Source organism: Narcine bancroftii, chromosome 10 (genome assembly GCF_036971445.1).
Source record: "Narcine bancroftii isolate sNarBan1 chromosome 10, sNarBan1.hap1, whole genome shotgun sequence".
Lineage (NCBI taxonomy): Eukaryota > Metazoa > Chordata > Chondrichthyes > Torpediniformes > Narcinidae > Narcine > Narcine bancroftii.
The window spans coordinates 15,662,334-15,676,317 of record NC_091478.1 but is presented as its reverse complement, the minus strand read 5'-3'; the positions used below and the strand labels follow the sequence as shown (position 1 = coordinate 15,676,317).

Below are 13,984 nucleotides of genomic sequence, written 5' to 3'. Positions count from 1 at the left end.
CAGACAATTCCAGGTTTATTTAAAAGTTTATTTGTTCAAAACATCTTTGTGTCAATGAATATGCCCCAGAGACATATGCATAAACTGAGGATACATTAATTTTCTGGAGTGTTAGGTCAGATTGAGAAAATGATACTTCTATTACAATTCAACCACCAGCCAACTAATTCACAGGGTTTCAGTGGTGATGAACGCTCAAGGAACAGTTAGCACAGCAGTTAACACAATGCTATTACATTGCCAGTAACCTGGGTTCGAATCCAGCGCCATTTGAAAGGACATTGTATGTTCTCTCACGTCTATGTTGATTTCCTCTGGGTGCTCCAGTTTCTATCCACCCTTCAAAAGTGTTCAGGGATTGTACATTAATTGGTATATTTGGATGGCATGGGCTGGAAGGGCCTGTTACCATTCTGTGTCTAAATTTAAAATTTGAAAGAAAGTCCAGAAATTGAGTTACATCAGAAATTATTCACAATTTAGTTAAAGGCTAGAAACATATCTAGTTTTCCAAACTTATTTCTTTAAGGGTATGTAACCACAAGTGTTGACCTACAAAAAATGCAAGCTGCATTGACACAATAGAAACAGACATTTAAGATGTTTTAATGCCTATCAGTGATCACACAGTTTTTCATTGCCACAAATTCCTAGTCCCTGGCGGCTAATTTTGATTTTTTTGATTTGAAGTTTCTAAATTTATCATTTCCAAATTCTGAAATGAACAAAACTTGAAATTTGAAACTCAAAATAACGAAATTTATCAGCAGTTTACCTTGCAGAAAAAAAATCATAATATTAAGATCAATCAGTGATTAACCAAAATAACATTTGGAAATGTTGAGATTGTAACTGGCAATATCTATCGCTTCGAGTACCTTGGGTTTCCTATCAGAATTTATTGTCATGAACACGTCACAAAATTTGTTGTTTTACAGCAGCGTCACCTCACAAAATAAATTTAGTGCAAGACAAAAGTCAAAGTTAGGCAGTGTCTGTGATTCATTGCTCATTCAAGAATCTGATGGCAGAGGAAAACAAGCTGACCTTGCGTAATTGAGTGCTCGTCTTCATGCTCCTGTACCTTTTTTCCATGGTAGAAGAGTGAAGAGGGCATGGCCTAAGGCAGTGGGGGTCCTTGAGGATAGAGGTGGCTTTCTTAATTCCCGCCTCTTGAATATGTCCTCAATGGAATGAAAACTGGTGCCTGCAATGTCACAGGCCGAGATAACAACCCTCTGGAGTTTTTTCTTGTGCTGAGTATTGACATCTCCATACCAGACGGTGCTGCAACCAGCCTGAATGCTCTCCACAGTGCACCTGTAGGCATTTTCGAGTGAGTACGGTGACATACCAAATCTCCTCAAGGTCCTCACAAACTATAGCCAACTGGTGAGCCTCCTTCATGATTGCATCGACATCGAAGCTCGAGGACAGATCCTAAACGAATTTGAAGTTCTTGACCTTCTCCACTGCTGAGCCCTTCGTGTTCTCCTGACTTCCTCCTGATAAGTCCACAATCCTTGGTTTTGCTAACATTGAGTGCAAGGTTGTTGGTGTGACACCACTCCATTAGCTGATCCACCTTCCTCCTGTATACTTCTTTATTGCCATTTATAATTCTGCTGACAACAGTGGTGTTGTCAGCAAACTATAAATGGACATACTTTAATTTGAATGTTTTTATGCACAGTATAATGGACAAAAATTAAAACACAGCATATGAGACAAGACTCTTACAAATATTGTTGCAAACATCTGAGCCAGAAACATTGTCAGCTTGAAAACAGCTCTTTAGCAGAAAAGAATTGAAATATTGAGGCTGGTTAAATTTAATTATATTAGGTTCCAGATTAATAGACTTCAAAGCACATTTACCCATGACCCTATTGATTTCTGCATATTTTATATATTTAATAATTAATGGTAGTATTCCTACTTATGACAAGATAAAGAAATTCAATTTTTCAACAACTTTTCTAGTGCAACTGTTATCAACCCTCTATTAGGTTTTACTTTATTTATTCTTTCACAGACATGGGCATCACAATAAAACGAGCATTTATTGTCCCTGACTGGTCCCTCACATCAGTAGCAACCTCTAATATTCTCACAAATTCATGTAATGGTGCAGAAGATTGCCATTTACGCAAAATTGCCTTCTGCCTGGTGCAAGGTTAGGTTAGCGTGGTAGTTAGCGCAATGCTTTTACAGCGCCAGCAACTGGTATCAGTGTTCGAAACCTGCGCTGTCTGTAAGGGGTTTGTACATTCTCCCCATGTCTGTGTGGGTTTTTTCCAGGTGCTTCAGTTTTCTCCAACCATTCAAGACGTACTAGGGTTGAAGGTCAATTGGGTGTAATTGGATGGCACGGGCTCATGGGCTGAAAAGGCCTGTTACCATGCTGTATATCTAAAATAAAAAGAATCACCCTTAGTGTTTCCCAGTGTCCCTTGCAGTATGAGGGAAAGATAAACAAGAGTCCCTTCAGACCACAAATTCACCTCCAGCACTCCCACAGCCTCTACAGCTGCATAGACTCCTGAGCAATCCATGAGCAACCTCCAAAGTGATCAGGAAGCCTTCAGGACCCAAGGCTCTTTGGGAGCCCTTCTTGCTCTGAGCACCCTCTCAAATCCCAGCTCCGATACCTGGTTCCCATGAGCCAGACTCCCGCAGCCCACAGCCCATTCAGGTCACCTGCAACCTGTGTGGGTCCCTCAGCTGCTGGGCCCCTTGCTGGTCTGCCTCCACGATCACTGTCTTGTAGGGTCGCCTTCTCTGCTTCTCCTTCTCAACTGAGGGTGTTCTGTCCATTTCTGATGCCCTGCACTGGTCCATTGCTACCCTGAGTCTGCAAACCACCCCCCTCCAGCCATTGCCATGCACAGGCACTGCCATCTTGGACATTGACCTGTGGTTGCAGGATTTAAGTTTAAAAACACCACTGGCTCCTTTAAAAGGCAGTTTAAACACCTGCACGGAGCCATTGGCATGATGTCTGGGCTGTTGAACCCTTCGGAGCAGCATTATCTCTACGCTCTCCCAGGTCTATTACAGCAGCTCCAGCATTTTTCATTTTTATAAATTCGATGCGTATTGATCTAAACTGCTTGACCTCTCTTCATTCACCAACCCCTTCATCCCAGAAATCAACCAATTGAATCTTCTTTGCAATATGTTCAATGCAAGCCTATCTCCACTTAAATACAGAAACATTGTAATCCAGAATTAATCTCACCCACATCCTGTCAAGTTATATCAAAATTTACAACGTTCATCCTCCACACCAATTTCAATGAAGGCCAATAGTCCAAAACCTTCCCAATTACTTGCATTGCATACATGTTCGGTAACCTTTCAGATGCTATGCACTCACACTGTTGATCCCTTTGCATTGATATATTCTGAAGTGTGACTCTATTTAAATAATAATTTGGTTTTTAATTCATTCTTCCAAAATGGAAAACCTTTCAATTTCCACATATACATAATGTTTGAGACAAAGACACATTTTCCTTTATTTGCCCCTATGCTCCAGTTTTAAATTTATAATCAAACAATTCAGGTGTAATTAAAGTGCACATTCCAAATTTTATTCAAGGTTATTTGTATATATTTTGGTTGGACCATGCAGAAATTGCAGCACTTTTTATACATAGTCCCCTCATTTTAGGGCACCATAATGTTTGGAACATTTGGCTTCACAGGTGTTAGTAAGTACTCAGCTATGTTTAACTGCTAGTATAAGAGAGCTAAGCTTGCTTCAAGCTTGAAGTCTGTAGTTGCCACTTTTCTACACGAGGACCAGAGTTGTGTCAATGAAAGTCAAAAAAGCCATTAGGCTGAAAAACAAGAATAAAACAGTAAGAGACATCACCCAAACTTTAGGATTACCAAATTCAACCATTTAGAACATCCGTGCATCTTGGCGCCTCAGTTCGGCGGGCAGCAACCTCCTTTGAAGAAGACCACAGAGCCCACCTCACTGACAAAAGAGGAAAAACCCAACACCCAACCCCAACCCACCAATTCTCCCCTGCAACCGCTACAACCATGTCTGCCTGTCCCGCATCGGACTTGTCAGCCACAAACGAGCCTGCAGCTGACGTGGACATTACCCTCCATAAATCTTCGTCCGCGAAGCCAAGCCAAAGAGAGAAAGAAGAAGGATAGTACTGGTAATCCCAGTAATTCCAAAGGGACTGGTATTCCAAGGAAGACCTCCACTGCTGACAGAAGAATTCTCATCATAATGAAGAAAAATCACTAAACGTTATGTCCAACAGATCAGAAACACTCTCCGGGAGGCAGGTGGGTTATATGTCAATGAACACTGTTCTCAGAAGAACTTGACAGAAATACAGAAGCTACTTATTGGCAAATTGTAATCTGGTCATCCTTTCTGCGACTAACTAGTGGTTTGCATCTCGCAGTGTAGCCTCTGTATTTCTGTTCAGGAAGTCTTTTGCAGTCAGCAGTCATTGACACATCTACATCTGCCTCACGAAGAGGGTTTCTGATCCATCGGACAGGCATTTGGGGATTATTCTTCATTTTGATGAGAATTCCATGCATCATCGGCAGTGGGAGATCTTCATTGGAAGACCAGTCCTTTTCCAATTACTGTGCTCACCAATGTGCTCTCTGACTTAATGATGTTCTAAACTGTAGGTGTTGGTAATCCAAAGGTTTGGGTGATGTCTCTTACTGCTTTATTATTGTTTTTCAAACTCATAATGGCTTCTTTGACTTTCATTGGCACAGCTCTGGTCCTCATGTTGAAAAATGATAACTACAGGCTCCCAAGGTGATCAAAAGCTTCAAAACAACTGGGTTGCTTAAAGGGATTTCTAAAATATCCGGAAAATGCAGTTAACCGATACACATTCAGTCCGGATCATTTCAGATAATCAGAAATGTACTGTACTTCCTCGAGGTGCAGGAAGTTTTTCATGGTTAGTATATTTAGTATATTTCATGCTTCATTTTAAACCAGATGTAAAAAAATTATAAAATTTGTAAATGTTTTGACATTTCTTTACATTCAAAAATGTAGCAAGGAAAAGACAATCTATTTTACTGAGACAATGGAAACTGAAATTTATAAGGCTGCTCCTGTTGAAGTTAGACTTTTGTCATACTTCTGGAATACAGCATGCACAATGTGTGTGTGTGTGTGTGTGTGTGTGTGTGTGTGTGTGTGTGTGTGTGTGTGTGTGTGTGTGTGTGTGTGTGTGTGTGTGTGTGTGTGTGTGTGTGTGTGTGTGTGTGTTTACATACGTGTGTGTGTATACATATGTGTGTGTATATACATACATATGTGTGTATATACATACATATGTGTGTGTATATACATACATATGTGTGTATATACATACATATGTGTGTATATACATACATATGTGTGTATATACATACATATGTGTGTGTATATATATATGCATATATGTGTCTGTGTATATACATACATGTGTACATATATACATACATACATATGTGTATATATATACGTGTGTGTGTATATATATACGTGTGTGTGTATATATACACATGTGTGTATAGATATATATACATGTGTGTGTATAGATATATATATACATGTGTGTGTGTGTGTGTGTGTGTGTGTGTTTACATACGTGTGTGTGTGTGTGTGTTTACATACGTGTGTGTGTATACATATGTGTGTGTATATACATACATATGTGTGTATATACATACATATGTGTGTATATACATACATATGTGTGTGTGTATATACATACATATGTGTGTGTATATACATACATATATGTGTGTATATACATACATATGTGTGTGTATATATATATGCATATATGTGTCTGTGTATATACATACATGTGTACATATATACATACATACATATGTGTATATATATACGTGTGTGTGTATATATACACATGTGTGTATAGATATATATACATGTGTGTGTATAGATATATATATATACATGTGTGTGTGTATATATATACATGTGTGTGTGTGTGTGTGTGTGTGTGTGTGTGTGTGTGTGTGTGTGTGTGTGTGTGTGTATCTATATATATCTATATATAGATATACACACACACACACAAGATTAAAAAAAACGACAAAATCGCCAGATGGAGAATCGAACTCTCCACCTTTAACTATGACATCCTATACCGGCCTGGTAAGCTCAACGACCCGCCTGACGCGCTCTCCAGGGGGACGTGCGCCAGCATACAGATGGACAGACTACAGAAACTCCATGAGGCGCTCTGTCGTCCAGGGGTCACTAGATTTGCCCACTTTGTGACGCGGAGATCCGCTCCATGACCAGAGCCTGTTCGGTGTGCACTGAATGCAACCCCCACTTCATCCGTCCGGATAACTCCCACGTTATCAAAGCCACCTGCCCCTTCGAGCGTCTTAGCGTAGACTTTAAGGGGCCCCTACCGTCGACCAACCGTAATAACTACATCCTTACGGCCATCGATGAATACTCCCGCTTCCCGTTCGCTGTGCCCTGCCCAGACACCACTGACACCTCAGTGATACAGGCCCTTCACAGTATTTTCGCCATTTTCGGGTACCCCAATTCCATCCACAGTGATGGGGGTCCTCATTCATGAGCACAGAGCTGCAACAGTACCTTCTGGAGTGTGGTATCGCTTCAAGCAGGACCACGAGCTATAACCCACGCGGTAACGGCCAGGTCGAGACTGGCTCTCCAGTCTAAAGGTCTCCCCACCTCTCACTGGCAGGAGGTTCTCACTAGTGCCTTACACTCCATCCGCTCTTAGCGTATACAGAGCCGTTGTCATACCCACACTCCTGTTCGGCTCCGAATCATGGGTCCTTTACCGGCATCACCTACGGCTCCTAGAACGCTTCCATCAGCGTTGTCTCCGCTCCATCCTCAACATTCATTGGAGTGACTTCATCTCCAACATCAAAGTACTCGAGATGGCAGAGGCCGACAGCATCGAATCCACGCTTCTGAAGATCAAACTGCGCTGGGTAGGTCACGTCTCTAGAATGGAGGACCATCGCCTTCCCAAGATCGTGTTATATGGCGAGCTCTCCACTGGCCACCGAGATAGAGGTGCACCAAAGAAGAGGTACAAGGACTGCCTAAAGAAATCTCTTGGTGCCTGCCACATTGACCACCGCCAGTGGGCTGATATCGCCTCAAACCGTGCATCTTGGCGCCTCACAGTTCGGCGGGCAGCAACCTCCTTTGAAGAAGACCACAGAGCCCACCTCACTGACAAAAGACAAAGGAGGAAAAACCCAACACCCAACCCCAACCCACCAATTTTCCCTTGCAACCACTGCAACCGTGTCTGCCTGCCCCGCATCGGACTTGTCAGCCACAAACGAGCTTGATAATTGGAGTCATTACCCCTCCATAAATCTTCGTCTGCGAAGCTAAGCCAAAGAAAGAAATATATATATATATATATATATATATATATATATAACCACATTTTCTCAATGAAAACCTCTCTGACACGATTTAGGCCACTGTTTAAAAGAACACTGATATTCGGATTGCAGATACATAAACCCAATTTAAGTTGCTATGGAAAACAATGTTCTTAGCAAGAAACTGCAGAAAAAAATTCTCAAAATGGTTGCATCACAAAAACACACATTTCTAATCCATAATCATTAGGCTAATTGGCCTCTCACTTAGAATTCTGATATTTTTCTAATGCAAATCACGCAATTACAGCATTTAAATAGGATTGCTGGTTTTTAAGGCAATGTTTGTATTGATCATGAACTCCAGTAAGATAGTCAAATGAAGGAAGCAGAGCACATTAAAAGTAATTTGCTATCAAATATATAAAAATCAGACCAAGAATCTGACAAGTGCTAAATAAACAATGAGGGATTATGCAGACTTGCCAATGGTTAAGAATTTTTGTTTTGCAGGCCAGGATTCTCTACTTAGATTCTCTAAATGACAGAAAAAAAATTGATACCCAGGCTGTCCCAAGATAACTGCATTATTAAACAGCAATTGTGACACCATATAATAGTTGGCTATATAAGAGAATAATTAGAAAATTAAAAACAAATCATGGACAAAGAGAATGAAAAATAGAACTGATTTAAGTCAGATCAGTTATCAGCTTTCAGAACCAAATTTTATTCTTTTAGAATAATTAGATCTAGTTGTCACGAAAAAAACTCACTGAAGACATTGAGCTTGATAATTGGAGTCAATGGGTTCATGGCCTAGAAAATCCTGATATCATTGGTACATTAACTCCCAAAATAACAATGCTCTACTAAATTTAATGACATATTTCGTTCATTACTTGGTCCGGTCTACCAACAAACAAAACACACAAAATATTCAGTTCATTGCCAACGTCTGCGTTAACATATTCCTTAGCATAGGTGTTTAACATAGAGCAGCATTCGTTTGGAAGAAATACTCAAAATGAAAACTACATTTAGTCAGTGCCAGGATTACACAAGTCAATTTCTCCCCATATCTGAAATATCTGGTTCCTATAGTAATTCATCAGTACACTTGTTGAAATTCCTTTATTTCACTAAATAATCAAACAACTCCATTCATAATTAAACTAAAAGAATATATGTTAACATATAAATTGAACACCATGAAACGCTATTCTGATACTACCTTGATAAATACTTTTAAAAATGCATGGGAGACTTTTCAAAAAGTCAAATTTCCTCGAGTCAAGTTATTCATAAGCTATGTTTTTTGATCATAAATATTAAAATACGAGGGAAATTTCTAGTTTTAGTTATTGTTTTACATTAGCAGTACTTACTAGCTTTGGGAGGACATTTCACTTCATGGAAACTACTATTACTGTCTCCCTGATCCCACGGAGCACAGTGATGCTTCTGCCACAAACATCTGATACCCGGGCCTGCATTTATGCACAGATCCTCACTGAAAGCCTCACAGTTTGGAGGCTTATATACAAGGACATCATTCAAAAGCATGCTGGAGAAGCCACCAAACGCATACATTGACCTAGAAGAAAAATAAACAAACTTAAAACAATTAAAATGGTAAATCTCTTCCCATCTCAATGTGGCAAATTATAATATTACCTAGCTTACAAGTTTTGAAATAATTCAACACTCTCTCATAAGCAATAAGCTGCAAGTATAATCAAATGTCTCTACTCTATCATATACTGTATATATTTGTTTTGGAATAAAATCAACACCACATCCAACAATGAATCAAGAATTAATTTAAAGTCATTTTATTCAACACCAAATCAACAACCTAAAAGTTTTGAAGTAGATACCCCAGTATGCTTTGTGTTGCATTCCAGATTAATAATTTCATCCAGACAACAAATAATACAGTGAACCATATAAGATCTGAAAACATTATTTTGTACAAGAATTAAAATAGTGACATTTTTTAAATTTGAAGTTTGAAGATTTCTCTTCACAAATTAATGGTCTATTGATGCTCTCACATTTTGTTTGAGTTAACAATTTAAACAAGGTTTAAAATAAATCAATAAATGAGATTTTTAAAAAAGTTAAGTGGACACAGTGGTGGACTTACCCATTGCTGACAACTGCTGAATGCCCAAACCTATTGAGATCACGATACAAATTAGGCTTTGGAAGAACATTCCATTTATTGCAAGCTAGATAAAAAAACATAGATTATATTCATAGCGATTGGAATACTTAAATTGTAACATCAAATTACTTTGCAATTAGTAAAATAATCTTCGAACATTTACTTCTGTTTGCTTATTAAAAACAGATGTAAAATAGAAAGAACCCATCTTTTTAGACATTGCCATATCCCGTGGAAGAGCAGATGAAATGAAGATAAAAATATTTCTCACTGAAATGTAAATCGCCTGCAATGCAATACAATCTGAAATGAACAGCAACATACAAGCTTACATACAGTTATAGAAAAAGTACATAGCACCATTTGTATGCATGGAAGCACAAAAAAAGAAAAAAAGTAGATGAATCTAAGTCAAGAATTCTTAATAAACACAAGAAACAATTATTTGAATTGATCTGTAAAACCAAGATAAACCCGTTTGCTGAGTTAAGACAAATAATCTACCCCCCACCCTCCATTCAGGGTTACCTTATATAATAAATAAAAATGAAAATGTGGATCAAATGGTGGCCCCCAGATATTGGACTGTGAATCTCGAAGTATACAATAATTCTTAATTCTTCCAATTATAATAACATTCTAAGAATGGGCCCCACAACTTTATAAATTGAAAATGTCCATCTTTAATACTATATCTAATTTTATCCAATCTTAAATAGGACATGACATCATATAGCCACTGTGTACGAGTAGGGGATGGATCATCTTTCCATTTCACTAAGATTGCTTGACTGGCTATCAAAGTGTTAAAATTTTTTCCTAAGAAGCAGACATAGGTTTATCTGGTTCACAAGAAAAACCAAACAGCAATTAACAGACAAGGTTCTAAATTAATCTCAAGAATCATTGAAAAAGTTTGGAAAATGTCTTTCAAGAATCTCACTAAATTTGGGAATTCCCAAAGCATATGTATCAGAGAAGCTTCAAAAATGTTACATTTCTTACATAGTTCTTGAAGACTGATTTTAAATCCAAGAAATTATTATAAATACATGATATCAATCCACCAAGAAAATAAAACTCCAATTTAAAAAAATCAAAAATACGAGTATTTCAAATTCACAGGAAATCAGAAAACTAAGACTGAACAAAATGTCTAATTTGTAAATATCTAAAAAATTGTCTGATAGAAAGATTAAATTTGTCAGATAATTGTTCAAAAGAGGCAAAATATATCTCGAATAAAGAGATTGTTAAAACTTTGGATGCCTAATCTATGCCATTCTTTGAAACCTGCGTCCGGCTGAAAAGATGGTCATCGATATTAGGACAAGCTAAATAAAAGCCATTAAGCCCAAAGAATTTCTTAAATTGAGCCCAATTTACACAAGAGTGAACTTTTACCCTCAAAAGGTGCTTTTGCAGCTTATACAATTTTCTGTTTAAAATAGTGAAAGATTAATTCCAATATTTAGGAATTACAATTACAAAAAGTTACAAAAAATGTAGTGAAAGATTTTTTTTTTGTATTATTCAATTAGATTAAACTACTATTTTTGGGTTGGTCACCCTTATTTATTACAATGATGGGTTGTATTAATTCAATTAAAATGAACATTTTAGATAGATTTCTGTATCTCTTTTGTGAGTTACCAATTTTTATTCCCAAATATTTTTTCAATTCACTAGATTTGGTTATTTCTACATACATATGGCAGGGGAAGAAACCACATATAAACAAAGCCCATCTTCAACAGACTACAAGGAATGGAGAATTTATCACTTCCAGATTTTAGATTTTACTATTGGGCGATTAATATACATAATTTACTTTTTATTATTGCATTTGAATGTCATTGAATCGCCCTTCTGGGTAGAAATGGAACAGCAGTTCTCCCAAAAAACCTTCTATGTTAGCTATTTTAGGATTTTTTATTTATTTTTTTTTTAAAAACACAATTTTCCTTCTCTCTATTGACACAATCCATTAATGGGAAATAGGGCTCACTTTAGGAAATTCTTTGGAAATTAAAGATTTTTAATCTTTAAAGTGTTTTTCCAAAGTATTCATCTTCAATGAACATCTATCATTAGTTTCCAACTAATAAAGGATTTTACCTTTATTTGTCTGCTTTAAAATTTATTTCCAGAGGTTAAAACAAAGTACAGATACTTGACTCATTGAACGAGTGAGTCATCATTCTTCACTTTCGTGTTCAAGGGTTGTCTACCTTCTGCCAATTTCTGCATATTTTCAATAAAAACCTGCAGTGGACTATCTAGAAGAGGAAATCCAGTTATTCCCTCTGCATCATCCAACATTTTCCAAAACTCATCTCAACTCGAAAAACAAGGTGGAAGACCATCACCCCCTCTAAGAGGGTCTTCTGAAGGCCCTCCTCTTTTGAGATCCCTCAATGCCTCTTAGTTTAGCAGTTCAGCAGCATTCTCCAGCCATTGCATCAGCAGATGACCCCACAACTGGTAACCCAGGCTGTACCAATGCAAATTAAGGCACCCGATTTGCTGAATAACAGGAAGCACCTTTATATCTCATGAGGTGCAAGGAAAGTCATAGTCTGCACGTCTCTGCCAAGCTCCAGCACTCAGGGCAAAACCATCAACTTGAGGTCAGAAAGCATCACACTGTGCCTTTTTCCATTCATCAGCAAACTGTCTGGAGATAGTCCCTGGGAGCACTGTGAAGTCCAACTGTCACTCCAATAGGCATGAGCAGTGAGCTCCAATGGTTTGAAGGAACAATTGTCCCTTCATAATCAACTTTTGAGTTCCCAGCTCACAATCTCATGGCAATGATCAAAACAAACATCTTCACTCGTGTGGAAATCTCGAGATTTGAATGAAACCTCTGGTGAATGAAATCAGAAGCCACCTTTTCAATCGAAGACTGGTCAAACTTGCACCATTCTTCCACAAAACACAACTGATGCCAGTTTAACTGTGAATTCCATCACTGATGGATTTCTGCTATCCAAGTAATAAAGACTTACAAGGCAAATATGAGGAATATAGGGTGATGCATCACCTCATCCACGACAAACAAAAAAAAATGACAGTAGAAGCTCAGAGGCTAAATACTGCAATCTTGTTCTTGTGTTCTAATAAATATCTTTGTCACATGGCCCAAAGCAGATCACCATCACTTTCACAATATAAATCAGGTATAGGAAATAAATCTGAGCCTTTTTGTGCAATGCTCAGGAATAAAAGAAATGTTAACCTTCTCAGAAATAATTTTCCTCTGGTAAGTAATAAAATTGAGTTTTAAAATGCAGACAAAATACACAAAATAGGATATTGTATCTGCCAATTCATTTGTTTCAGAATTTACACCACTGATGAAATACAGTGCAAAATTGAACCCAAACACCAATGAAATTGAATATACTTCAATTTAATGAAATTGAAATTTAATTTTAAGTTACTGTGTATTAATTTTTCTTGTACAGGAACAGAGGACTGCCAGAATCCAAAATTTACAATTCAGAACATTAGCTGATTGCTGAAGCAGTTAAAGAATAAGTTGAGGAAATGGTCAGCTGTGAGATTATTTCAATATTAAACACATCACAACTTAATGACAGCTCCTTAGGAAATGCATCATTATAAATGAGCAAAAACATGTCATTGACATTTCGTTGGAAACCCGACGTTTCAGGAAATTTCAGATTATTACAAAACAGTTAGATGCAAGTATCATCAAAATTAAATAGACGTTCTGTGGCTATTGGGGTTGAGCATTACGATTACTGAGATTTTTGCCAAAACGTTTGGTAGTAATAAAACAAACCAGCTAAATGATTTCTCACCATACATCCTTGTTGTAACAGTGTATAGTATTTGCCTCTTTCCCCCTGGTACAATACTGATGGCAGACATGATGCATTCACATTCAAACTAATCTTTAAAAATTTAGTAATAGAGGATTACTTCCCTCTCTCAGATGTTTTTGTTTTACATTGGAAAGCCACTAAATTGGGGTGTGAACAACCGGTTTTGAAATACCGGTAAGGCTGTTCACACTGGACCAAGAAAAACCAGTTCCATGCCCTCTTTCACATTACCAACTCAGTATCACAGAGCTAAGGGGAGACCAACTTCCAGCTGTGACATCTTGAAAGACTCGCAGGTAACCTTTTTCTTTCCACTCACACACCACTAAGTAATCCCTATGACATCAGTGCTCTGTGATTAGTAAGGGATTGCTTAAGGTGGTCTGTGAGTGGGAAGGTTGAGAATCACTACTCTAGACCCAATTGTTACTGAAATATTTTGCTTTAGAAAAATTATCATGAGTCAATTAGGTATAATTAAAACAGTGGTTTTCAAACTCTTTCTTTCCACCCACATACCACCTTAAGCAATCCCTTACTAATCACAGAG

At 37.8% G+C, this 13,984-nt stretch overlaps 1 protein-coding gene across 10 annotated transcripts in view; it reads right to left on the bottom strand.

Annotated features, from left to right (window-relative positions):
* atrnl1b (attractin-like 1b) overlaps positions 1 to 13,984 on the bottom strand; it is a 617,494-nt gene that overhangs the window by 504,053 nt on the left and 99,457 nt on the right. For all 10 annotated transcript variants that reach the window (XR_011345361.1, XR_011345362.1, XR_011345364.1 and 7 more), the window contains exons 11-12: positions 9,560 to 9,644; positions 8,799 to 9,007 (exon numbers count right to left, since the gene is read on the bottom strand). Coding sequence is in view for 6 of the 10 variants with exons in the window: in XM_069900005.1 (XP_069756106.1) it covers positions 8,799 to 9,007; positions 9,560 to 9,644 (294 nt within the window). In the remaining 4 variants the exon portion in view is untranslated. The remainder of the gene's footprint in view (positions 1 to 8,798; positions 9,008 to 9,559; positions 9,645 to 13,984) is intronic.